Here is a 26761-nt window from a genome sequence, read left to right on the forward strand (position 1 = left end):
TTAATCGTGGACATGGGCTTTTCCAACGTAGTGGCCGAAAGTAATTAAAATATAAGAGAACATGATCAGAGTTTTCGCGACACACGAGTAGTTGAGGTCAGAGAAAGAGGAAGAGGAAAAAGAAAACATGGCAATAACACTGAACAATGGCTTCAAGATGCCCATCATTGGATTTGGTGTGTGGCGCATACAAGGAAATGAAATCAGGGACCTAATTATCAATGCCATCAAAGTCGGTTATCGTCATTTTGATTGTGCTGGTATACTAATTTTTTCCAATTTTAGCTGCTTCTTTTTTTCTTGAATTTTAATCTAGTGTTTTGTCTTCTTCCTTTATGAGCAGTTTAGGCTAATAAAAAAATTAGCTGTCCCCTAAAAGGGATGGTTAAAAGTTACTTAATTTGCTAAATAGTCTTATTCACACTATTATTTTATGGTGGCTGACGAGATTTGGATGCGTTGTAGCTGACTACAAGAACGAAGCTGAAGTTGGAGAGGCACTTAAGGAGGCTTTTGATAGTGGCCTTGTGAAGAGGGAGGAACTTTTCATCACTACCAAGGTCAGTTTCGCAATAATTATTTTGTTTACAAGTTTTTACAAAAATAAAAATAAAAATATCCTATATATACTAAGCAGTTATTGAAAATCATAGGATAGGGTAAGATTTAAGGATTGAGCTTATCTAAAGTGAAGGAAGCTGTAAAGTGAAAAATGAAGTTTATCCACTTGAAATATAAATAAAGTGACTTGAAATTATGCGGTGAATAAATTTTTACTTTCTCACTTTACACCTTCCCTCACTTTAGAGGAGGCAAATCCAAGATTTAATGCATCAATAACATTAGATACTATAAAATGCTGAATATAGTAACTAATGAAAATTATAGGATATTGTAAGATCTGATGCATCAATAATGTGTTTATAGTTAACGCCCCTTACCAAAACCGGTGGTTGATTTATGGCTTGTATTGGTAATGATGATGGATCTGAGTTTGATAATTACTGTCTTACCCTTTGCATTTGATTTCAGCTCTGGAATTCGGATCATGGACACGTTCTGGAGGCCTGTAAGGACAGTCTCAAGAAGCTTAAGTTAAATTATCTAGATTTATATCTTGTTCACTTTCCTGTAGCCGTCCGGCATACTGGTATGTTGGTTTCTTTTGCATCCCTTGAATTTATGTTTTTTGTGCTTATTGTAAAAATTATTGTTATCACTGTCAAAATACTGATCTGACTGAGCTGTATTTTTAACATTACGCGCGGAGATCTCAAGAGTTATAAATAAATATCTCCATTCCTTACTCAATATTGGTTTAGATCTTTTAACATAATCTCTATTTCTCTGATGGTTTATCTCTCGTGTTATTCCATGTTTGTGTTTGTTTATTACACACTGCAAAATTAGCTTCTATCATGATTTTTTTGTCTGGGATTTTTAACTTGCGATTTCATGGACATTTGGGCGTCTTCTATATAAGTTTGCCATATTCCACATGCATGCAGGGGTTGGTACTACTGATAGTCCTTTGGCTGATGATGGAGTCCTGGACATAGATACCAGTATATCTCTGGAAACTACATGGCATGCAATGGAAGAACTTGTTTCATTGGGCTTGGTTCGCAGCATAGGTATCAGGTACAGTTTGGGGCTGCAATCAATCTTCACTACGCTCTAGTAGATGCTCTAGAAATCCTTTTTTATGACCACAGTTTATGGATAAGTTTTATTTTAGAAACAGTAAAATCATGAATGAAGAAAGATAAAACATTCAATCTTGTTAAGTTCATTGAGGATTGGCATGATGACAGTCTCTCATTAGTTATTATTTAAACATGTTTTTAAGTGCCCTTCAACTCCTGCATGGTAGTTTATATTATTTTGGGATGATCGAAGACTTGCAGCCAGGTATTTTTGCAATCTCCATCATGTGATTGATGATGGCCTCATCAAGTGATTCAGCAATCAACTGGATTGACATTTATGATACATATTCAAGATTTTTTTTATGCTGCTTTATTCACCCTTGCAACATGTTTCAAACTGTGCTTTGCTATTATCACCAACTCCTAGTGAGATAAGGCTGTTTGTTTTAGTTGCTGTTAGTTTCACCTACCATAATGAAAGAGGATTGGAGTAATGTATCGGATAATGCAGGCCATCTATGTTTGATTTTGTGGTTTACATGTTCCGAATATTAATTTTAGAAATGTTTGATTTTGTTTAATGAAATTACACTCACAAAGAGCTATTTGCAGCAACTATGATATCTTTCTGACCAGAGACTGTTTAGCATATTCCAAGATAAAGCCTGCTGTGAATCAGATTGAAACTCATCCATACTTCCAGCGCGATTCTTTGGTCAAATTTTGTCAGAAGCATGGGATTTGTGTTACAGCCCACACTCCACTTGGCGGTGCTGCAGCAAACACAGAATGGTTCGGTACAGTTTCATGTTTGGATGACCAAGTTCTCAAAGTTAGTTGTCAATACTAGTTCCCAAACACTGAATTAATTGTCAACTATTATAACTGCCAGCCAGTGTCTATCCAAAAAAATTGATTGGCAACCCAGAAAGGGAATTTGACTAATTTGAGGGTCTATCATTTCTTTGTTGCCAGGGTCTGGCTGCAAAATACAAAAAGACTACTGCTCAGATTGCTCTTCGCTGGGGCATTCAAAGGAACACTGTGGTCATTCCTAAAACATCAAAATTGGACAGACTGAAAGACAATTTCCAGGTATTTGATTTTGAGTTGGCTATAGAGGACATGGAGCTCATCGGAAGTATGGACAAGAAATATCGAACCAATCAACCAGCCAGGTTTTGGGGCATAGATCTTTTTGCTTGAGAATGCCCTTCCTCTCTAAGCATGTATCGTGATCCTCTAAATATGCAAAAATACTGCCTGAGTGCCTGTTCACCCTTAAAGACTTGTATTGACATTCGGGTTTGGCATAAGCTTAATCAAATCTAATAAGCTTTTGTTGTTACGTGTAATGTGCTCAGTGATGGTTAGCCCTTGTCAAATCTTTCAAACTAAAATTGGTGAGATTGCAAAATATTTTGGTGCTGAAATTGTTTACTCCCATCCCTTTTACCACTGTTCTATTTGGGAGTCCTCGCCATTATAAATGTGTAGTTGAAAAGTTTCTGAATGGTAACAGTTTTTCTTTTTACAAATAACAATCAAAAGTACTCGATCCAATTTAGTATGGAGTATGCACTACAAGAAATTATCTTCACAAAGTCGTGGAAACAAATGAGAATTTAAATAACTATAAAAATTTTGACCAAAAATAAATAAATAAATAACTATCAAAATTTACCGGAATTTTCAGGCTGGATCCATTCGCAACTATTTAGTATTATGGCATTATATTAAGCATATTACAAGATGACCCTACCAAAATGTTCCGATTTTTACGCCCAAAAAAAAAAAATAGCCAAAAAATATCGATTGAGCATTGTAATGTAATTATAAAGTTCTCAAAAACGAAAAAACTCTATTTATACAATAGCATGTACATCTTAAGAAACAACGAAGTTCTTTGCCGCAATCAATTGTATCAAGTACACATTAACCCAGAATCTTCAGATAATAAATGGAATTACAGCGAACCGATCACTTGGATAGTCTTCAAATTTCTGACGATACCAGATATGTGTTTCCGCTGCTGCAAATGTCAGATTTGCCACCTGTACCAAAAAAACGAAATGTGCAAACAACAAATCAAAACCAAAGATCGTTAGTTTAAAACATTATATTCTTGTTCTGCAAACGAAATATTACCACAAAAACAAAAAGTAACCAGATTGTAAGGTTGGATCCTCCAGTAGCGACCACAAAACTAGCGTATATAACCTTCATCATTATCAAATATTAGGCTTATCCATACCATATCTATCAATCACAATAGTCGAAGTAACAGAGACTGAGAATAAGAGAGTTACGATTTCTGACAGATAATGTGGAGAGGAAACGATTTCAAACCAATCACCATGAGGAATTACATATTCCTCTGCTTGTCTTGAAACTCGTAGAGAACCCTGGCAAAATGATAAAACTCAAAAAGGTTCATAAACTGCGAGATAACCTAATCCTCCTCATTACTAAAATGATATATTTACTGCAAAAATATTTTATTTAAAGAATGATTGCATATGGATATTAGTTTACAAAATGTCGAACACATACAAAATAAATAAAGAAAATCATATCTATTCAATTTTTGTGACTTGTTGACATTAGTCTTTTATAGCATCAGTTAAATGAAAATAAATAGTAATAAGCCATGACAATAAAAACGAGATAACAACTGAAGTCATGAGGATGGTATCAAAACAGTCGATATTCTTGTTTCACAAATTGAAACCAAGGATTTAGATGTCAATCAAGCAGATAATGCATACAAGAATTTTATGGCACTGATATTGATGAATCCAACCCCACAGAAAAACAGCTGCACCAATCCAATGCTTCCACCCAAGCTTGATGAGGGGATTTATAACTTGCCAGAATTCTAACTCTGGTATTGGCATCTGATTCTTGCCTCTGACAATGAATTCAGTCACTAGATTTGATAGGAACTCAAACACCTCTACAGCACAATCACCGCAGAGTGACAGTGGCGCTGCTATGTAGAAACTAGCTTCAGAAAAATAACAGATCAATCATCTTCAATTTAGTATTAGTTTGAATACAAGTAGAGATAACTAAGATGTATAATCAGAGGAAAAGCTGCGATCAATATTTATCTAGTATTGTGCCATCTAAGTACATAGGTGCGAGTGCGACCCTTCAGCACTTGAGATAACCAGAAAGGTGGCAATAAATTTTAGATTTCACATTATGAGAAGCATGTTAAATCTAAATAGGACTATCACGTGTATATAATAGTTCACAAGGAAGAAAGAAAATGGAATCAGCCATCCCAAATTGCAGTCTTCTACTTCTTTCCTCTGCTCTGCTTGTTTATCCCATACTCCTCTGTTGTTTTTTTCTTCTGCTTGTGTTTTGAGTTCAATGCATTATGGTAGTTAGTGTGTATTAAGTTTCCATTTTTAACCATCAAATCATGTACCTCAATAACACTTAAACATACAGCCTAAATCTGAATACCAATATCTCCTCCATCAAAACCATCATAAGTATTATCGACTACAAAAATCATCTTAATAAGAATTGTTAATGCTTCGGATTGTCCAATTAAAAAAAAAATAAGGAAAAATCGTTTCAGGAAAATATTTCAACGAGTTTATGCAACGCATCATAACGAATTCAGGAAAGTAACTGAACATATTAAACCAAACCATGCAATAGAACAAGTATCAAAACATGCATATTCCCCCATGCTAAAAATACGTAGTTCTATGGCAACTAGAACATTGTTGATCCAAGCATCTCAGCATGCTCATATTTCACAAGAAACCTCTCACCAGAATTGCATCGTCGGCACTTAACATAAAATAGACATTTCACATAGCAAGTGAAGTAGGTTGAGGAAAGATAAAGAACAAACTCACAACAATCCAGTAAGATAACCAAGTACATGCATGCGAGCAGAGGGGCTATAGTTGAAAACATGTATGGTTTCATAAAGGCGCCTTAGGACTTGAGCTTCCATCAACAAAAGCAGAAAAACAGCTTGCCAAGCCACATAGCTCAGCCTCAATTTAGATGAACCAGTTCTTATAGAAGAACCCCCAGTCAAGAAACTGGTGATAGTCGAATACGAAAACGGCTCTGCAACCATTGGTACCATGCTATAGGCATATACCCAAGTTGCAACAAGTAACAACGTTGTCCATATGGAAGCCACAGCGTAGAAGTGCAAGAAGAACCTTTGAGGAATGGTGAATTTCTGCAACCCAGTACGGTAAAGGTTTCAACTTTGGTGCACCCCATAACATTCCTAGCGTGCAACTTTGTTTCCAAGGGTGAAAGATAAAAAATTTACACACGGGCAAAGTGAAAATTTAAAAAACATGAAAAGGGGTTAATGCAAAATAAGGAATGAATGTGAAAGTTATGTTACTTGGGACGAAGAGTGCATGGTTTTTCCTCTGCCAGCAAAACCCAACAAGGTTCTACGGAGCCAACTCAGCTTGGAAGTGGGAATAGAAGCGATGATGATGGGTAAGGTGCCAGCAACCCAAGCCACCCTCAGCAATTGAACGAGAAGCATTTTCATGAGTTGATGATGCAACACCGCCATAGTTATTAGTTTCTGTGGGAATTTAAAGTGAAAGAGATACCAAACGTGGGGTGCGGTGCAGGGAATTAACAAATGTGCTTGAACTAAATGGAGCGATTAGGGATCCGATTTCAATGTTTCATTCTCCTCCTTCAATAAAGCAAAGAAACAAAATTTAGCAGAAGATTGATTCAGTTGGAAAGGGGGTTTTACAAACTGAAGCCTTTTTTTTTTTTTTAATTAGTTAAAATAAAATTAGAAATTAATAAATTAATATAGAATGAATGTATTAATAATTTATTTAGTAATATAATAACATATAATTATTTTAATTTAAAAATAATAAGTTTTAGTTTCAAAAATATCTTTCTAAATAATTTTTTGAAATTGAATAAAAATTAATATGAAATTATTATATATAAAAATAAATGTATAAAATAATTTAATTGCGCTTTTTTTTATTGAAATATAGAAACAATTTAAAATATTTTATTTAAATAAAAAATTACTGTATTAAAAATAGTTTAAAATTTATGATTGGACGAAAACGGAATAAAAATATCTATCCTCGAACTGTGTTAATTCATTATATGGAATTAAAATTATAAAAGTATTCTTATATTTAGATAATATATATATATATATATATATATATATAAATATAATCTTATATAAATATAATCTTAAATTATAATATCGTAATTATTTCAAGTAAATGATTAGTTCAATTATTTAAAGATTCAAATAATATTATTTAATTTGTAAAAAATTATAATAATAAATACATCAAATAATAAAAGGCATGAAATTTTATTTAAACTTATAATAAATTTAAAAAGTTAGGTTTAAAATATTTTTAATAATTAAATTATCATTAAAAAAATTATTAGCTACTGAATGAATGAGTTTATATTTTTTATTTTTTTATATTATAATAAAGAAAAATCTATTTAATAATGATAATAATTTATGAAAATTTTTAAAAATGTTATATATTTTTAAAAATTATATATATGTTCCAAACTTAAAAGAAACAATTTTTGTCATTTCATTTTTGGTCCAGAGGTATCTAGAGACTGTTCAAATTAGCTAAAATTATTATATACAGCAAAAACCTTCTTAACACAATTATATTTACTGTTGAAATTAGATAAATACGTCGAAACTCTTCTTAACACAGTATATTTAGCAAAATTGAAACTTAAAAAAGCACTGTAAATGAAAGTTAATAAACGATAGTTTTCCTATCTCATTTGATTGTGAAAAATATTTTCCTAAAACATTTTTTATTAATTAAAAAAAATTAACGGGTAACTTGCGCCACTTCGTCTTGAGCGCTCACTATGCGACGTCGTATTTGCGGTGGAAAGTTTGCTTTGCCGAATGACAAAATTGGGTCTCGCTTTCAGAAGAACATGGATAGGAACGGTATTATTGCGTGGGCCAGTATTGGGCCCACCTTTTGATTTAAGAGTGGATAAGGCCCTTTTTGAATTCTTCTTCTTTTCCTAGGCCATGCCCTTCCCTAAGTTAATGTACCGATTCCATTACTCTTACAACAAAACCATGTGCTAGGGTCACGTGTGCTGGGAAAGCCGTATAATATTATCTTTTTTTAATAATTCTAATTTTATTTAAATTATAAACATTTAGAGCATTTTAAAACTAATTTTGCAGATAAAACTCAATTTCAAAACCTTCCTTAAACGAAAGTAACACGTCATGTTGCAATCAATCGCGTAATCTAATGATGTACATATCATGGGATTGCAAATCACGACCCTTCATTATGCCACGATTGATGCCATCTCATGGGTCCCATCCATTACAGTACTAAAATCAGTTTCAAATAAAAATTATGTAATTACTATTTAATAAACCCTTTGCAAAATCTATCTTTCTTGTTATATAGATATTTCGTGTCTTGTAAGAGTAACAACCTCAATACTCTCAATCAATGTCAATATTGCATTCAATGGTGTGAAAGGATCTCATGATATTAAAAAAAAAAAAAACTACATTAACTATAACAAACATTATATGGCATTATTTTTAATGGCGTAACTTGTTAGAATTGTATAAATTTGTTAATTTTAGTTTTTAGATAAATTTCACCATCGCATGTTATTTTTTAACCTTGTAAAATTTAATAACAATAAATTTATCGTCATTTAATCATAGAGTAATTTATAATTTAAAAAATTAATATATATAGTGACTGCTTCAAAATTCATACCCAAGATAATTTTTAATTATTTATTAGTGTATTTTTTTTATAGTGATAAAAGTTTAAAATAAAACCATTTAAATAATTATTTTCTTTGATAGTGTAACCCACAAAATGAATGTGATTTTTTCTCTCTTTTTATTTAATTATCTATGTTTAAAATAACATTGAGAAAGTATCAATCAAATTTTTTCAGTATTGTCCTTATTTGTTATTGTGTCATAAATATTGTTAGGGTGCAATTATTTGAAAACTATTTTATTAATATAATTGAGAAGTTTCTTATAATATGTGTATTATCTTAAGTGAAAGATTATATAATATAACAGGAAAGGAATATCACAAATGGATATAATTAAATTTGTGAGAATGGAAGGAGTGAAGCTTAGAAATAGATATTCTTGGTGCCTTGGTTGTTTGCACTTTAGCATGAATATTGGCCTCTTACCAAAAGGCATGTAAAGGTTAATGATTAAGGATTTGGTACCGACTATTGGTTTGACCATATATGGTTCAAAACCTGTAATTTTATTCACCCCCTTCAAAAAATGTTTGCAGTTATCATCCTTGTCATTTGTCGTCAAGTTTTCTTTTTATTTTCATCATGGATGTGATCTGTCTCTTCCTTCTCAAGGAACTCCATTTAATGGACCCAACCCTATATTTGAATTGTGAAAAGAAAACACTTTTTATAGCTGAAGAAAAGAGGAGTGAAAAAAAATACTAATATATTTTCTTTCTCTCATCCAAAATAAAAGACAAGTTTCACTTTAAACACTGAAATGCCTCATTTTACATCAACGTTCGTTTAATTAAGTGCTAAGATTTTGTAGAGCTCAGCTCACAAAACAGTGAGTGAATTTGATGACAAGACAAGCACTCAAATTTAAAAAAAGAAAAAAGAAAAAAGACCACCAACCTAACAAAATCAAAGAGCAATTATTTGAGTGATAAAGTGGAGCAATATTTCCTTTCTTATTAAGTTCACATTTATGTTATTTTATTGGGTAGAAGAAAAACAAAAAGAGTACAATCTGTACCCAATAAAATATATCAATTTAAACTGTGTAATCCTTGTCATTGTAATTATTTTCAGGTATTAAATACTTATCAGCAATTTTAAATAAAATAATATTTTAAAATTTCAATACTGTAGCACAATAACTAATAATTTTCATTTTTGAATGCTTAATCATTGCTAATCATTTTCTCTCAATACACAAACAGATATATATATACAATGCTCAAAAGGCAATGATTTAACTATTCTGGATTTTTAGTTTTGCAGAAGTTTAGTATCAAATCAAATTGTTAACTTGTTAAGTTACATGAAAATAAAAATCATTTGGTGGCTTAAAAGGGATATTTCGGCATAGTTTAGAAACCCACGTTGAATACTAAATATCAATATAAAAATGTCTACTAATATAAAAGTTAGATCATATTATGATCTATTTACTAAAATATTATCAAGAAAACCAAGTTTCTTTCCCTAACACGTGTCTTTCTCGGATCATTTGTATTTCTGCTTGTAATTTTGTGACCGGTGCAAATAAATACACATACACTCTGACTAGTTTAAAATTAATGATAATAATAGCTAAAGATAGCATCACTGATTCGCTGCATCAAAAGAATAAGCGAAATCGAGCTTACGTTGAAAAACAAGTGTAAGAAACGAAAAAAGGTCACCTTTTGGGTTAGCCAAGGGTTTTTGAAAAATATGAACGGGTTGTATGAAATTATACATATGTATTCACACTAATGTAATTTTAAAACTTTTTATATTTAATTTAAATTTTATATTTAATTTATATCAGATTGTAATTTATTATTTAACCATTAAATATAAATTAAATATAAAAGTTTTTAAATTTATATTAGTAAAAGAAAATAATTTTCTATATATATAATTGATAATATCTTTTAATTTTAATAAAAATAAATATTCTGATATTGATAATTATTTGCTAAACATTTTTTAATTTCTAACATAAATCATGTCTTGTTACAAAAATATATCATACACGAATGCACAGAAAATTTAAATCTTAAGCTCGCAGAGGCTATGAAGAAGTCATCCAGACTAACTCGATATTGTTAGGTTAAAATAAAATTAAAGTGTATTCAAAGATATAATAAAAATAAATTTATTAATTGAAACTATGTCATAAGTTTTATAAACTTTTAAAATAATTATTCTTTTTCAGATTTTTTGACATATTAATATTTTTATTATTTATTTTTAGTGTTATTTTATAAATTTCATAAATAATTAATATTGTTTATAACTTATTACTAATAATTCTTATACTTTGTTACAAAATACACCCATATTTTTTATATTTATCATTATCAAATTTAATTATTTTTATTGATATTCCAATCAATGATTGGATAACAATATATTATATTGTTAATGCTTTAAAATTATTAAAATACTAATAATTTTTATGCAAAAATTTTAAAGTGTTTAAAAAAATAAAATAAATATTATAAATGTCAGCAAGTTTCAATAAGATAATATTTTATTCTTTAAAAATGATATATATATATATATATATATATATATATATATATATATATATATATATATATATATTGGAAAGATCTTTTTACACTAGTATATAAATTTAAATTTTTTAAGTTAAAATTTAACTGTAAAATAATAAATTATAACATGTTAAATTTAAATTAAATAAAAAGTTTATATTAAATATTAAAAAATTTAAACTTATATCGGTATAAAAAAATTCTGCCTCATATATATATATATATATATATTATATTTTTTATAAATAAACTTATGTAATATAAGATTTATACTAATTTATTTAATACATGATATTATAATATGTCTAACAAGCTCGTAATTCTATAACATCTCATTCATTCGCAATTTTGTTTTGTGCCCCTCACGTTTGGACCACGGCAGAAAATCCTACGCCCATGATTTTTATTGGTGCCAAATTTTAAATAGAAAATTTACCTTTTTCAATGTCCATACAATCTTCTTTTTTTTTTGTTCGTTATGGCTATCTTCACATCGCAACCATTTATTTTTGTAAGATCAGATAGAATCATAGGAATAAGAATCTGAACAAGTCTTTATGCCCCGTCCATGTCAAACTTGATACTTTTATAGGGTTTGTTTAGGAAATAAAAAGATATATATGGCAATTAAAAGAAAATACAAAACCTGGTCTTAAAATTGTGAAAGCACGGAAAAATATTATGGCCTTTCATTCAAGAAAAGAAAAAAAATTCATTGAAAATTTAACCATAGAAAAATAAAATAATAATCAGGGGATAAATAATACCACGGGCACCTTCCTTTTATGTTGTTTTGCAAGGGAGGTAAGTTTTTATTTGTCTTGAAGTTTAAAAAAATAGTAAATTTTTTATTTTTAAATAAAAATATAATTTTCATGTAATTGTGTAAGTTAGATTAATTAAATATACATTTCAAAATATTCAATTCATTAAAATCTAAGAGACAGTAAAACGCCAATGTAGGCCAAATAAAAGAGACCATCGGGACATTATTGAAAAAGTTTAACACGAATAAAAGATAATGAATTTAAATAAATTGATATTGTAAATAAAAATGAATATATTTTTTAAAAAAAAACCTGCAATGTACCCCTCCGGAACTGTAATAAATGGACAATAACTTGGTGCCAGAAAAGGGGGGTAAAGAACAATAAAGAATGAAAAACATTGTGATTTGGGTAAAGAGTGGCTTAATAATCTGCGGAGACAAGGGGAAGAAAAACCTGCCGTATGAGAACACAAATGAGGTCGGAATGAAATTGAAATGCGAAGGAAATGCAAATTCGGGGCAAATGAAATTCTTATTAAATTCACGCGTAGTAGTCATGAAATCCGTGTAATAGTCATCGTCGTGGATGTAGAGAGAGAAAGCAGAGAGAGAGAGAGTGTGTTAGAGAGCTCGTTTTCTTCTCGCTCCTTGTCGTTGCTCTCCTTCTAGAGAGAGAGAGAGTGAATCTTGGAGAGATAAGCGCCTGCTCCTTCGGCATTTCCGTCAGACAAAGTTAACACTGTGAGCTGGATTAGAAGACCAACGCTTTTATTAATGAATTCGCTGATGAACACTGTCATGTCAAGGTACCTCAACCAAACAAAGACAACCTTAACTCTTCTGTTATCTCAATTTCTGATTAGTGATTACGCTTTGCGGTTGCAGATTACCGGAACTTTATTAACCGAAATTTAACGGTAAGTTGAAGTACTAGTAGTTGTAGTAGTAGTACTAGTAGTGAGGAATTTTGAAGGTGGAGAAGAATGGGTGATAATGAAGATGCTAATAATGAAATGATGCAGAGGCTTCGCTCTTCTTCGTTCGGAGCTTCTTCTTCTTCGTTTATGAAGCAGACACTGAACATGGACCAACTCAGCATACCCCAATTCAGCCCCTCACAAATGCGAGCGAGGCATCATTTTCAGCAGAGTTTCGGTGTAGAAGGTGGTAACAAACGAGCCGGGATACCACCTTCGCACCCGCACCAGATCCCACCCATTTCGCCCTACTCCCAGATCCCGGTGTCGCGTCAGCAATTACCTTCTCCTACACCCACACACACCCGATCATTGTCTCAGCCCTCTTTTTTCAACCTCGATTCGCTTCCCCCTTTGAGTCCTTCTCCCTTTCGTGACTCCTCTTCCACTTCTATCTCAGAAGCTGACGTGTCAATGGAAGATCGTGATGTCACTTCGCATGCTCTGCTGCCACCATCGCCTTTCTCTAGAGGGAACACCAACAACACTGTCACCGCCGCGCCCAACAACAACAACATTTCTCGCATTGGAGAGAGTTTACCTCCGCGCAAAGCGCACAGGCGCTCTAACAGTGATATTCCATTTGGGTTTTCCACCGTTTTGCAATCTTCGCCGCCCCTTATTCCTCTTAGGGGTAGAGAGAACCCTGGTGTAGCGAAACCTGCTCAGCTGGTCAAAAAGGAGACAACTTGGGATAGGGGTGTTGATCATAATGCAGAGGGATCCGGGGAGAAGAAATCCCCTGAAGGGGAGGTGGTGGATGATCTTTTCTCTGCCTATATGAATTTGGATACCATTGATGCTTTGAACTCCTCCGGGACTGATGATAAAAACGGGAATGAAAATCGTGACGATTTGGATAGTAGAGCGAGTGGAACTAAGACTAATGGAGGTGATAGCAGTGATAATGAGGCAGAGAGTAGTGTTAATGAGAGTGGGGAGGGTATGCTGAAGCAAGGAATGAGTGTTTCAGGTGAGAAGAGGGAGGGGATGAAGAGGAGTGCAGGCGGGGATATTGCACCCACCACCAGGCACTATAGGAGTGTCTCAATGGATAGTTTCATTGGGAAGTTGAATTTCGGTGATGAATCGCCTAAGCTGCCACCTTCGCCTGGTCCTCGAACTGGTTTGATTTCACCCGGCAATTCAATTGATGGGAATTCACCCGCTTTCAGCTTGGAGTTTGGAAATGGGGAATTTAGTGGGCCTGAATTGAAGAAAATTATGGCCAACGAAAAGCTTGCTGAGATTGCTCTGACGGATCCAAAGCGTGCAAAGAGGTGTGTTAATATTATACTATTCAATGTCTTATCTTCATCGGTAGCTTAACGTGTATGGTTGATGTTGCCTGTTCACTAATTGACTTGGTTTTTGGGTCGTTTCAGGATTTTGGCCAATCGGCAATCAGCTGCGCGGTCCAAAGAGCGGAAGATGCGATACATTTCAGAACTAGAACACAAGGTTCAGACTCTGCAGACAGAAGCCACCACACTGTCTGCACAGCTTACTCTGTTACAGGTGGGAATGCATTTGTGTTTGACTTTGTAAACGTGGAGTACAGTAACCGCCGTATTGTTTCTAATTTGGTGTAACTCCTTTCCATTATGTGAACGCAGAGAGATTCTGTTGGACTCACTAACCAGAATAGCGAGTTGAAGTTTCGCCTTCAATCCATGGAACAACAGGCAAAGCTTCGAGATGGTATTTCTGTCCTTCACTTCATAGTCTTTCAAATTTCCTCTCCATTTTATTTTTGCAGATAAGCAAAATGTATGAAAATTTCTGTCTGAAAACTGCTAAGCATCGGTATTTAATTGTTCACCTATTGCCTTGGTTGAACTAATAGTTGCTTGGATTATTTCATATATTAACTTGCATAGTGAATATTTCAAGTGAAGAGTTTAAGATTAAGTGAACAGTTAGCATTCGGCTTATAAAGTGGAAACAGCATCCAAATTAATGATGGCTTTGCCTTTGCTTAGTTTTATTATACTTAAGAGCTGGTAAGCTATTTGATTGCGTGTGTCATGATGAAAATATTACAAATATGGACAATTGACAATAATACAAAATTTACTGTGGAGAACAGTGGTGTGTAAAAGATGTACACATATCTTTCAAGTTAGTTGTTTAGGTTTTACCAAGCGGTTATGAGTTTCATTCTTGCCATCCCATTCTTCTAAAAGGTTAAATTTCACCATAAGGTAAAGCCAGCCTGCTCATTATCTTCATTTCAACCCCAAAATGCTCGAAAATTGAAGGGGGGGAGGGGGGTAGCTGAATTAAGCACTTCATATTTACTAAGAACTTGCATATAGAAGTTTGTATTGTGAATGGAAATGGCATGCGACACTGTTGTAGCATTTGAACATGGGTTGGAATTCAACAGATAAGATTTGAAGTTTAACAATAAGATCATAGACACTAGTGTGCTTCAGCACAATAGATAAAAACAAATCTGTGTTGTAGACCTCCCCAGATGAGGAGGGGATGTGCCCAATCCATTGTTAATGTTTAACTGACCTACATAGATATTCCTGTCCTAAATATTGGGGAGTGTTGAGAAATATTTTGTGCGAGGTGTAATTAATTCTATTGGAAAGTGTTGTGCACGAGTGCATACTTTTTATTATCTGTTCTGTTAACCTTTTCTTATGGCTGACTTTCAGCATCTAAAAAAACAAAAGCTTACCATTTTTAGTTGCTTAAAATTAGCTAGAGATTAACATTAGCTTTTTACTATTTATTAATATCCTCTGTTTCTAATGTTTCTTTTTTATTAGAGATCCATAATTGCTTGTCTTTTACATTTTATACAATAATTAGTAGTCCATTTGTGCTACTAATAACTGGAGACATATATGACTTCATCAATTGCCTCCTTCTGATTATTCCTGGGCATTGTGTTTTCTTCTAATAGCTCTAAATGAGGCGCTTACTGCGGAGGTTCAGAGACTAAAGCTTGCTACGGCTGAATTGAACGGGGATTCACATGCTTCTAGCTGCTTGATTTCTCAACATTCTGTGAACCCTCTGTTGTTCCAGCAGCAGCAGCAACCTCCTACTGCGTCCCAGCAAAACATTCATCTTCAACAGCAACAGCTTCAGCATCAACCACAGCAGCAGAATGGTAATGCCAACTCAAAGGCCGACTTAAAACAATAGGTTGGGAAGGGCTTCTGCAGCTGGAAGGTTCTTTACATATTCACTGCTGTTTCATTGCACTCAGTTTCTCATATTTGTTAAGGTTCTCATAGTTGTTATCATCTTAAGTTTGATCCGCATTACTTGTCCAGCTCGGACAGAAAGTCCATATACAAGTTCTAATCCCTGTCTTATATTTAAATTATAGAGCATATTAAATTTCAGTATATATCTTTAATTGTAAGCATTATTTGGACATGATTTGTTTTATGATGGCATTTAGAGAAACTGTTCAAACTTTTGTTTTGTAAAGAATGATCATTCTGTTGTGGTTCCGTTCCAAGTTTCTAATCTGTTTGGACTAATTGAAAGTGAAGAGAAAATTCAATGCATTAAATTAAAGTCATGTTCAATAATTCAAGTATGTGGACTATTCTGTGTAATCCGACATTTATTCATGTAATCTATACTATTAAATCAACAAATTATCCTCTATCATCTTCTTTCTGAACTTGAAAAGAACACTTGACAAAGAGTATACTGGTGCAATATAAATTTGTTTCATATTTCAAATTTATTGTGAATTATAATATTTAAATAGAAAATCAAAATTTGAGTTTCAGAAAACAAAATGATGAAACGATCAAATTTATTTCATTTGAAAACAGCAAAACTTAATTGATTCAGTAAAATAAATGGAACTCAATAATAATTTAAATTAAAAAGACAAAAAAATATAATTAAGTCGCACTAATAAAAGAACTCAAATTGGTTGCTTATCAAATCTCCGAAGCTCCAGAGAAACAAATGTCTTGGTGAATTTTGCAAGCAATCCTCAAATAGTTAACCAACTTCTTATGGCAACCAACAAGAAGGAAAAAGATTTTCACGCTACGTTTGCGTGTGGACTGTCAAATCAGAAATGAATTCGTATATACAATACTCAAACAGTTGATATCTAGTTTGCAAACAAGAATAAATACTGGTTTGGACGTGTAAAGGGCGTTGTTTAATTCAAAATAGTTTCAAAAACGATTGAAGAGTTATTTTGAAAATAATGGTAATTCTTTAAAAAAAAAAAAAAACTACTTTAGTGTTTTTCTCACGAGCTAAAAAAGAGGAATTTTTCATGCATATGGTCTTGATTATCTAATTTACATGCTTGACATTTATCACTATCTTTTAATTGAGCTCATACTTTATTGCTGGTATATCTTTTATTTGAAACACCGTTGACTTTGTTTTACAACAAGTGAGGCTCAAATCAAAGGAGCTCAAAAACGCCAAGAACAACAAAGAAACCTTGACAACGATGTTTCGGCCATTCCAACAATGAGAGACACTTTTTCTTGTGTTTTATTTTTCAGGGGAGGGGTTACGGTTTAAAGAAGGGTGATACAGATATGATTTTTGTAAGTGACATGTTTGAATTTGGTTCTTACTTTCTATGTTCCCTTAATTTACCATTAAATTATTAAAAGAGGGACAACTATGCACATCTTTTAAACACATCTTGATCCATTTCCTTTAATACCAGTTTCTTATTAATACATTGTTTCCCACTTATGCTAAAACGGAAAAAATCCTTGGATGATGTACATGTATTGACGTGACTTGATAAAACTTAATAGTTTATATCTTTTTTTTCCTCAATTTTCATGTGGGTGACATTACATGTATCAATTTTTTCCAAAGTTTGTCTAAAAAATTATAGAAAGTGTAGTTGGTAATGGTACTTTCAGAAATTTATAAAATATCATATAGTGCAAGATTAGTTTTAATGTGTCGCCTGGAAATAATTTTGGAAGTTTATATTCTGGGATAAGGCTCAAAACGTGCCATTTCGACCTACGCAGCATTTATTTCTTTTTAATTTATACAGGGCATAAGTATACTTCGGAAGTTCACATGAGTTGAGTCGGTATCACTTCACTAATATTATATTATGACGTTTAATTGCACCGAAAAAAAATGTGGCTTTTAATTAATATCATACCCACAAATGCATGATTAAAATTGTAAAGTTCATATTTGGTAACTGGTTATTTTCCTTAAAAATTCAAATTATGGTTAACAAATAGTAGAAATAGGAATCAAATAATTGAGATAATCGTTGAAACTGATGATAAAGTAATATTTTAAAAGAAATCTACCTACTCATTAGTCAGGATGGCCGAGTGGTCTAAGGCGCCAGACTCAAGTTCTGGTCCTCGTGAGAGGGCGTGGGTTCAAATCCCACTTCTGACAAACCCACCTTAATTCATCTTACTTTGTGTTCTTTTCTAATGTAATTTTTTTTGTTGTTTATTTTTTTTTTATTACATTGCTAATTATATCTCTCTCTTTTTTCTCCCTTATTACCCATTTCTTTTCTCCACTTAATTTCACCTAAAAAGAGGTATCAAATTATAAATTTTCTTTCTAATTCATTGATTGCTCTCGCGCTTGTTTGGTTGCCCGTTAATTCATTGTAGCATGCTTTCCAGAGTATGATAAATGGCAGAAATTGTTTTGAAGTGAATCACACTATACGTTTTTAATTGCTTTGATTATTATTGGGCTGAGATTAAAATCGATCTTGAAGGTTACAGATCGACCTTTCTTTAATCCTTTTATTTTGAAAATTTTAATTATTTATTTGTTTTGGATGATTTAGGAAAGAACAATTTGCAAAGAATTAATACGACTAAGTAACACGCTTGAGTATAAATGAGAGGAAAGAAATAAATAAAAATGAGACTTAATAATAAAAAGAGGAAAAGAAAGGAAAAGAGTAAAAATTGTAATGTGATGTTAATAATAAACGTAAAAAAAATAAATAATAAGATCTATTAAAGAGAGGGGTTTATAATATAAAAGTATGAGTAGATACATAGCATACAATGTTATGTATATACTAACTTTACTATTTCAACTAACTTACATTTAACATTGTTATGTAATAGTAAATTGATACAGTAAAGTTATACATATTTGTATATCACTGTGAATTTTAGAATTTTTAGTAATGAACTTCATTTCTCAAACACATTTTTTGTCTATGGTATCATTTGAGATATTTTTTTCCTGAAAGGCACTGTCTTTTTTCTTTTTTTTTTTTCAATATTCCTTTCTTTTAAATTTCTTTCTTCTATACAATCACTGTGTTCTTGAAGTTGTCACATTCATATGGCTACCATGGCTGATCTTTGTTCTGTCTTCAGCCATATCTTATTTCTAAACCCTTGAGTGTTAAACACTTCAATTCTTGGAGCAAAGCAACGGAGCTTGCTCTTATTAGAAAGAAAACAATTTTCTTTTGTTGATGGATCAATTGTTGAACCTAAACCTGCTAATCCAACGTTTTTGATATGGCAAAGAAACAATTGCATTGTTGCATCATGGATCTTGAACCCCATCTCCAAAAATATTTCAGCCAATGTGATTTGAAATATTACTGCCGCTCGCATTTGGAGTCTAAAGGAGCGGTTCGGACGACCAAATGAGCCACAAATCTTTCTACTTAAACATGATCTCATGGTCATGGATCTACGTGAAAAATCTTTATATGTGAGTCGTTATTTTTCTGAGCTAAGTATCTTTGGGAAGAGTTACAAGAATATAAAACCTCACATTCTTGTACATGTGGATGTCTTAAAATATGTGATGCATTTTCTAATGGATCTGAATGATTCATTTTCACATATAAAGGGACAAATTTTGTTAATGAATCCCATTCTTCTCATCAATAAAGTTTTTTCTCTCTTGTTCTCCAAGAAGAGAAACAGAGGGAAATTGGAATTCTAATTATACATATTGATGATTCTTCAACATTTGCAGTGAGAAATTAGCCAAGTGAAAAATTCAAGAACCCCTAAGCTACGATTAAGGACAAACATGTGTGTACTCATTGTGGATTCGTAGGTCATTCAAATGATCGATGTTACAAGCTTTTAAGTTATCTGCCAAAATCATAATAATGTAGCTACTACCTCTCTTACAAAATCATAATAATGCAGCTCCTAACCTTGATCAATCTTACGTATAATATTATCTATTAATCCTTCTAATAAGTTGCTTTTTAATAATTCTTGGATTGTAGACCCAGCTGTCAGTTCACATATCACATGTAACTTCAATTTTTTTAAATCTTATCAACTTAATTCTCACGAGTTTGTTACTCTTCCAAATTAAACTATTATTAATGTTACTGATATTGGTTCGATAAGTCTTCCCTCAAGACTAATCTTACACAATGTTCTCTACATTTCTGAACTTAATTTTAATTTGCTGTCTGTTAGTGACTTACTTAAGGATACTTCACTCTTTGTTGTTGTGTTGGTCATGATCATTTTGTGATTTTAGGATCTGCGACCCTCCAAAAAGATTGGGAGGGGTGATATAGTCGAAAGATTATATTTGTTGACATGCTCACAAGCTATTAATTATCTTGTTGGTAATTCTGTTCATAATATCATAAGTAATTGTAATTCTACTTTGAATGCAGTGTCTTATAACAATGCTCATCTATGGTATTGACAAAGTATCTTGTAATACAATCTCTTTTACTATGCCGCGTAATTTTTCCTCTTCCTTTTGTAAAATTTGTCCTTTAGCAAAGTTTAGGAGGTTATCATTCAATTCCTCTAATAATATTTCTGTTACTCCTTTTTCTTTTATAGATTATGATATTTGGGGATCTCATGGTAATCAAACTTATGATTACAAGGAATATTTTCTCATACTGGTTGATAATTGTTCAAGGTACACATGAATGGATACACTTAAACGTAAATCAGAAGCTCCTACAGCAATTGTTCAACTTTTTGCTATGATCGAGACTCAATTTGGTAAGAACAATAAGTGTATTTGGTAAGACAACACAAAAAATTGACACACACAGAATTTCTTAAACAAAATGACACTTACATATAACGCTACAATGTAATAAGATCCTCGGTGATGTTCCACAAAACGGCCAAACTGGGCTTTGATTGTTTCTCTGTTTCAACTTAGGAATTCGTAATGGACCAAAAAAACCAAAACAATCAAGTCTTTATTTGTTGACCGAAAAAAGCAAGTCTTTGCTTGTTTGGGAGAACAATTCACCATGGAGGGATTTTCCAACTCTTGCTTCAACAGTCAACCAAAAAGTATTTAAAGTGCGTTTTGAGAATATTAGGAATTTTCCTTTCGAAAACTCTATGACATAACTTTTGATTGAATTAATTTCTCAAAATAAAGTAATCCTTTTTAGTGCCCCATTTGCATCTCCATGTAAATAGAAGTTTACCCATTACAAATTTTTTCCTTCGAAAAAAAGTAATTTAAACCATATATTTGTGTGTTAAAAATTATGTAAACTTTATTTGATTGATTAAACAAACAAGTCCGTATTCTTTTTCTAAAAAGACTGACGCTAAAATTGTGGTACAATACATTTTCATTTGAGCACATTGGCTTATAAAAATTTAAATAAATAACATTGACAGAGTAATATCTCATTCCCTCTTTAACAATTCTAAAGAGTAAAAATTGTAATTTGATTTATACTTGCCTTTTCATTCGTAGATATGGATATCAGATACGTTGCATTGGCAAGGTTCTAATTGGCTTTAGATTTGCCTCAAAGCTTATCTCAAATGCTCAAGACAAAGCTGAAAGGGGTTCTGTCCATAGATATTTCCTAGCTTGAGAAGTCTTGACGCCACGTAATTAGTTTTACGGTAATATATTGTTGCTTCTTGAAAATATGAATTTTTTTAGACTCTATTTAATTTTTTTTTATTTGTAGTCTTTATATTTAACAAAAAGACATTAAAGATACATAAATTTTGTACATTTTAAAAGCTAACCTAACAAAATATTAAAAAAAATTAGAATATAATTTTATTAATAAAAAATGTTACAATAAATTATATTTAAACTTTTGTTTAAAAAGTCTGAAGAGCCAAAATAGCTTCCTTATCTTTTTGGTTTTGGTACGGTGTCTCTTATCTTTGACTTTGAAGTATAGCGCAAATAGACAAATAGTATACAATAGCTGTTCTCCTTTAGTCAGAAATAAAACTTTGAATTTTCCTTGATAATAAATATGAACAGTAATAATTTATAGTCCATATTGACTTGCACGCTGAGGTCAATTTGAATTTTCTAATTCTACCAATTTGTAGCACCCAATTGTTTTTTTTAAAAAGAAAAAAGAATCTATGGAATAGAAGTGGGGTTCTTAAGCAGACTGTAGTAAGAATCCTCACTCATTAAATAAATAAATAAGAGAGTGATGGTTTGTGAGTTGTGATCTTTGATTGGACCATAACGTGTTAATTATTTCACAGAATGGCTTGAATTAAGTTTGGATTTTTTATTTTGGGTCGACAAGTAAGTTTGAGGTTTGAGAAGTGCAAACTTGGTTTCATCCCAACCCAATGCCAATATATTCTGGGCATTTTGCTAGAAACCAAGGTCTATTTTTGGTTTGAGATATATAGCCAAGTCCATTGGAAGAAGAGAGAGCTTCTTTAATATGTATACTATCAAGTGTTAGACTTTTTGGCAGTCACCATTTAAGAATTGTTTTACAATACATACTGCACATTTTACAGCAGGGACCGAAACTCTTGAGATATCAGGATGGCATTTTGTGAACTTTGGCCACACCAATATGAGAAAATAGAAGTTGGTATTTGCAACAAAAACAATGGGTCCTGAACGGGAGAAAACTAGAAAGTAGAGACAGAAACAAAGTTAATATAACAGCATAAAAATTTTGATTCCCATTTTATTATTGTTTACAGAATACAGCGTATAACATACTTTCATGCAAGGAGTGGTATTTTTCAACCGATCAACATTTTTATGTTACCAAGTAAATATAAGTTGTTTATTTAAAATTTTCATTTCTCTTTCTTCCGCCCATACGAACAAATATATACAATAAAAGTGATGGTGATCAACCATCCAAGAAATCCCAAAGTGTAGGAATAGAATAACATGTTTTAAAGAAAACCCTATATTAAACAGAAAAAAGGGAAAGAAAAATATCCAAAGTTCTTATACCATAGTCTGTTCTAAGTTCTAAATAACAAAAGTTCGGAAGAAACGACCAACAAAAAGTATTATGCATTGGCACTCGGAATCCAAATGAATAAGACAGAGCCCAACATCGTAGTTGCATGGTTTGACATTATCTCTCACCGCACCACATCACATAGGTACCCTTACCTTGGCTTAAATTACGAAACTGCAAACGCCATTTACTGCAAAACCAGAAATAGAACAATGGTCAGAGACTAGTACCCACCTTCACCTCTTTCTGATTTCGGTTTGCCTGAACCCAACCCCCATCAATAGACTCCAAACTCCCATTTAAGCCATCATCCACAAAATCACCAACCCTCTTCACCTTAAGTTCCCTAGGCTCAACAGGGTAATTCCCGGAGAAACAAGCATAACAAAAATTGGGAGATTCATTACCCAACAACCTCTTCAAGCTATCAAAAGGCAAAAAAGCAAGTGAATCAGACCCAATAAACTCCCTTATTTCCTCCACACTCATCCTATTAGAAATCAACTCTTCAGAACTAGGTGTGTCCACCCCATAATAACAAGACCCAATAATTGGGGGGCTAGCAATCCTCATGTGGACCTCTTTAGCACCAGCTTCCTTTAGCAACCTTACTATTTTGGACGAGGTTGTTCCTCTCACAATGGAATCATCCACAACCACAACCCTTTTACCTTCAAGCACAGCACGGACTGGGGAGAGCTTCAGCTTCACACCAAAGTCCCTAATCTTCTGAGAAGGCTCAATGAATGTCCTTCCCACATAGTGTGACCTTATCAAACCCTGCTGAAAAGGAACCCCAGCTTTAGCAGCATAACCAAGCGCAGCTACAACGCCAGAATCAGGAACCGCTATCACAACATCACAATCCACAGGACTCTCAGTGGCCAATATTTCACCAAATTGCCTGCGAGATTCGTACACAGACCTCCCAAAAACCACAGAATTTGGAAGTGCAAAGTAAATATGCTCAAAAATGCATTGCTTTGGCTGTGGATGAGACATAAGGCAAAGAGACTGAACCCCATTTTTATCCACCACCAAAACCTCACCAGGATACACCTCTCTCTCGTACGTGGCTTCAATCAAATCAAGAGCACAAGTCTCGGATGCAAAAACAACAGCACCATTGCTTCTCCTCCCCATAACTAAAGGCCTAAACCCAAATGGATCTCTCACCGCAACAAGCTTATCCGCTGTCACAAACACAATAGAATAAGCCCCTTCAAGTTTCTCACAGGCATCAACGATCCTCAATATGAAAGGCCTGTGCTTTGAGGTCGCAATAAGATGAAGAACCACTTCTGTGTCAGAAGTGGTGTTGAAAATTGATCCATTCTCTTCAAGCTTCGCCCTTAAGGTGCGATAGTTCACCAAATTACCATTATGAGCAACCCCAACAGAGCCAAAACGGTACCCAGCAACAAAAGGTTGAACATTTTTTAGCATGGATTGTCCTGCAGTGGAGTATCGAACATGCCCAATGGCTAAACTTCCGGGTAACTGATCAAGCTTTGATTCGTTGAACACATCGGAGACGAGGCCAACGCCGGTGATGGATTGGAGAACGTTGTCGTGAACAGTGACGATGCCGGCACCTTCCTGTCCACGGTGCTGGAGCGCGTGGAGAGCGAGGTAGCAGAGACGAGAGGCTTCTGGGTCGCCATATATGCCCACGACGCCGCACTCTTCTCGGGGCTTCTCATCGTCGAGAAGGGGTTGAGAGCGCGGGTTGTAGGCGAGGGTAATGTCGGAAATGGGGTTTTTGGAGGAAACGAGGAGAGGGGTTTTGAAAGCGGCGCGTGGGAGAGTGGGTTTTGGGAGGGTTTTGTTGAAAGGGTGGGTCTGAAGAGAGGAGGGTTTGGAGAAAGTGGAGAGATTCGGAGGTGCAGTCGCGGCCATGGTGCGTGCGAAGTGAAGAGTTTGCGCTGTGACGCGACGCAACGCGAGTTTAAGGGAGTGTTTGTTTGACGATGGCAGCGAGGAAGACTCGGAGATGCAGAGGTTGGTTCTAGGTTTTTGGAGTTAGAAGTGACCGAGCCAACTACTTTGTCTCCTCAAATAACCCCCTTTTTTATACTGATTTTCCCTGCAACTGCATTTATTTACACCGTATAAAAACAAAACAAGTCTCGTCCTGTGATGTAATTAGAATGATTCTTTTCATCCACTTGCTATAAATAAGTTTAAGATTTTTTTTTGTAGAATATCAATTTAATATATTTTACTGTAGAAATAATAAATTAGATTTTAGATGAAATAAAATATAAATATATTGTTATTGTTTTAATTCAAAACATGTTACATATTAAAATAATTTTCTTAACATGTATAACATTTCATCTAATATTGCACTGGTTAAAAAATCCATATTAAAATACTATTAGTCGGTGAAATATGCTTAAATTTCATATAATCTTATGATTTTTTTATTAGTCCGATTATTATATTTTTTATTTTTCATTTTAACAAAGGAAAAGTGTTCACTTACTCCATCAGTAAATATTGGATGCTAATTTTAATAATATGAATTTAACTGTTGATTTAAGTGGTTATGAATTCTTTAGGTGTGAGAAAATAGACTCAACAAGTTGGATTATCACATTTAAGAGTTAACTAACTTTTTCAAGCAACTTGGGCTAAGTGACTTGCAACCCCGTCAGTGTTGCCTCATCAACCCTACTAAAATGTAGGTCAAATAAATAAGTCTAGGGTGAGTGACATTAACGAGTTGAACAATAAGTTTTTTTTTATTTTTTAATATGGGTAGAAAATCACGCCGAAAATATTGTAATTTTTAAATTTTAATTTTAAATATATATTTTTAAAGTTTGTATGGGCACCCAACTCATTTAATTTTTTTTTTTCAAATAAGTTGGTGGGGAACCTAGGATCTACCCTTAAAAATAATAGACTAAGCCTTTGAACACATTTTCAAAAAATGGACTGCCACATTTTTATAATCGAATATGTCAAGTATTTATGGATATGTAACATTATATGTAAAATTTACACATGATTTAAAGTATACGTTACATTTTTAGGGTTTAAAGTTAATTGATGAAGTATTAAATAGTTGTTAAATTAAATTGTATGGAATAATTTTGTTTTATTTAACATAAAATGTGTTTGATATGTATAAATGATTAAATATTTTAGATCTAAAAGTAATGAATTAAAAATTATTATTTTATCTTATTCTCTCTATCTTTCTTTCCATAGAACTCCTGTTGCGATTCCAAGTAGAAATTAAAATCTTATAAAAGTTAGAAACATTGTTATTGTGTTATGTTTTTAATTTTTACTTAAGATATTTCTATAAATATTGTTATAAAATAATGGAGACATGGTCAATTTGTCATGATTATGTCAGCCATTAAGTATTAATTACTCTTCCCAATTCATGGTATTTAATCTCACTTTGTTCTACCTGAACGCGGGTGCCATTAACGGGTTTGTGAGAAGATTTGAACATGGAAGAGGATCCAATACTTTTATATATTTGTTATATTTCTATTTTTAATTATTAAGGATATCTGCAAAAGAGGGTGCGGGTGATTATGGATTTAAAGCAATTTCCAATCATGTTATTTTAATCTTTTTTGTAAATATAGGATATATGTTTTATTTTTCTTAATTCACACTTTTGTGGAGTTCTTTCAACCCAAGAGTCTGGGTTTTCACTTCTTTTCCTGTAAATTTTTTGCCTTACTTGTATAAAAGTGGCTTGGTAAAATCTTTCAAAATTTTAACATGGTTCGAGTTGATATTGGAGGAAAGAAATTTTAATCATCAATTTGTTCAAATTTTGAGGTATCCAAAACCTATTATAATAGTTTTTTGTG

At 32.7% G+C, this 26761-nt stretch overlaps 4 protein-coding genes and 1 non-coding gene across 8 annotated transcripts; 3 read left to right on the plus strand and 2 right to left on the minus strand.

The window, feature by feature from the left end:
• The first annotated feature begins 76 nt into the window (after window positions 1-76).
• On the plus strand, window positions 77-3184 carry LOC113864416 (NADP-dependent D-sorbitol-6-phosphate dehydrogenase-like). 2 transcript variants are annotated; one of them, XM_027498081.1, is made up of 6 exons: window positions 77-260; window positions 466-560; window positions 1033-1150; window positions 1509-1641; window positions 2262-2481; window positions 2625-3184. In XM_027498081.1, exons 1-6 carry the CDS (start codon window positions 128-130, stop codon window positions 2853-2855), a joined length of 930 nt encoding a protein of 309 aa, XP_027353882.1. In that variant the 5' UTR covers window positions 77-127; the 3' UTR covers window positions 2856-3184. The 2 variants fall into 2 exon arrangements, with proteins under 2 accessions (XP_027353882.1, XP_027353883.1); XM_027498082.1 differs by having other exon boundaries at window positions 82-260; window positions 2262-2446; window positions 2625-3077.
• LOC113864415 (polyprenol reductase 2) lies at window positions 3015-6296 on the minus strand. Its single transcript, XM_027498080.1, has 6 exons — window positions 6043-6296; window positions 5531-5868; window positions 4418-4652; window positions 3959-4054; window positions 3798-3869; window positions 3015-3703 (listed from the first exon to the last, which is right to left on the minus strand). Exons 1-6 carry the CDS (start codon window positions 6220-6222, stop codon window positions 3599-3601), a joined length of 1026 nt encoding a protein of 341 aa, XP_027353881.1. The 5' UTR covers window positions 6223-6296; the 3' UTR covers window positions 3015-3598.
• A 6037-nt stretch (window positions 6297-12333) lies between these two features.
• Window positions 12334-16281, plus strand: LOC113864502 (transcription factor RF2a-like). 3 transcript variants are annotated; one of them, XM_027498287.1, is made up of 6 exons: window positions 12334-12556; window positions 12636-12671; window positions 12730-14007; window positions 14113-14245; window positions 14344-14428; window positions 15648-16281. In XM_027498287.1, exons 3-6 carry the CDS (start codon window positions 12734-12736, stop codon window positions 15890-15892), a joined length of 1737 nt encoding a protein of 578 aa, XP_027354088.1. In that variant the 5' UTR covers window positions 12334-12556; window positions 12636-12671; window positions 12730-12733; the 3' UTR covers window positions 15893-16281. The 3 variants fall into 3 exon arrangements, with proteins under 3 accessions (XP_027354088.1, XP_027354089.1, XP_027354090.1); XM_027498288.1 differs by having other exon boundaries at window positions 12636-12667; window positions 12773-14007; window positions 15648-16261; XM_027498289.1 differs by lacking the exon at window positions 12636-12671 and having other exon boundaries at window positions 12773-14007; window positions 15648-16261.
• Window positions 16282-18034: 1753 nt separating this feature from the next.
• On the plus strand, window positions 18035-18118 carry TRNAL-CAA. Its single transcript has one exon. It is a non-coding gene; the product is annotated as a tRNA-Leu (tRNA).
• Window positions 18119-22612: 4494 nt separating this feature from the next.
• Window positions 22613-25001, minus strand: LOC113864735 (amidophosphoribosyltransferase, chloroplastic-like). The gene has a single exon (XM_027498793.1). It carries the CDS (start codon window positions 24816-24818, stop codon window positions 23136-23138), a length of 1683 nt encoding a protein of 560 aa, XP_027354594.1. The 5' UTR covers window positions 24819-25001; the 3' UTR covers window positions 22613-23135.
• Window positions 25002-26761: the final 1760 nt, after the last annotated feature.

The sequence above is a fragment of the Abrus precatorius genome, unplaced genomic scaffold (assembly GCF_003935025.1).
Source record: "Abrus precatorius isolate BTA unplaced genomic scaffold, Abrus_2018 Scaffold4, whole genome shotgun sequence".
In the NCBI taxonomy this organism is placed as follows: Eukaryota; Viridiplantae; Streptophyta; class Magnoliopsida; order Fabales; family Fabaceae; genus Abrus; species Abrus precatorius.

What these genes read in the sequence shown, in the direction of transcription:
- LOC113864416 (XM_027498081.1), top strand. Translation starts at nt 128, where the DNA reads ATGGCAATAACACTGAACAATGGCTTCAAGATGCCCATCATTGGATTT. An exon ending in AACTTTTCATCACTACCAAG is followed by an intron (nt 561 to 1,032) that starts GTCAGTTTCGCA and finishes ATTTGATTTCAG; the next exon opens with CTCTGGAATTCGGATCATGG. An exon ending in GTTCGCAGCATAGGTATCAG is followed by an intron (nt 1,642 to 2,261) that starts GTACAGTTTGGG and finishes AGCTATTTGCAG; the next exon opens with CAACTATGATATCTTTCTGA.
- LOC113864415 (XM_027498080.1), bottom strand. Translation starts at nt 6,222, where the DNA reads ATGGCGGTGTTGCATCATCAACTCATGAAAATGCTTCTCGTTCAATTG. An exon ending in CACATTATCTGTCAGAAATC is followed by an intron (nt 3,870 to 3,958) that starts GTAACTCTCTTA and finishes ATAATGATGAAG; the next exon opens with GTTATATACGCTAGTTTTGT. An exon ending in GGTTACTTTTTGTTTTTGTG is followed by an intron (nt 3,704 to 3,797) that starts GTAATATTTCGT and finishes TTTTTGGTACAG; the next exon opens with GTGGCAAATCTGACATTTGC.
- LOC113864502 (XM_027498287.1), top strand. Translation starts at nt 12,734, where the DNA reads ATGGGTGATAATGAAGATGCTAATAATGAAATGATGCAGAGGCTTCGC. An exon ending in CACAGCTTACTCTGTTACAG is followed by an intron (nt 14,246 to 14,343) that starts GTGGGAATGCAT and finishes ATGTGAACGCAG; the next exon opens with AGAGATTCTGTTGGACTCAC. An exon ending in ACAGGCAAAGCTTCGAGATG is followed by an intron (nt 14,429 to 15,647) that starts GTATTTCTGTCC and finishes TTCTTCTAATAG; the next exon opens with CTCTAAATGAGGCGCTTACT.
- LOC113864735 (XM_027498793.1), bottom strand. Translation starts at nt 24,818, where the DNA reads ATGGCCGCGACTGCACCTCCGAATCTCTCCACTTTCTCCAAACCCTCC.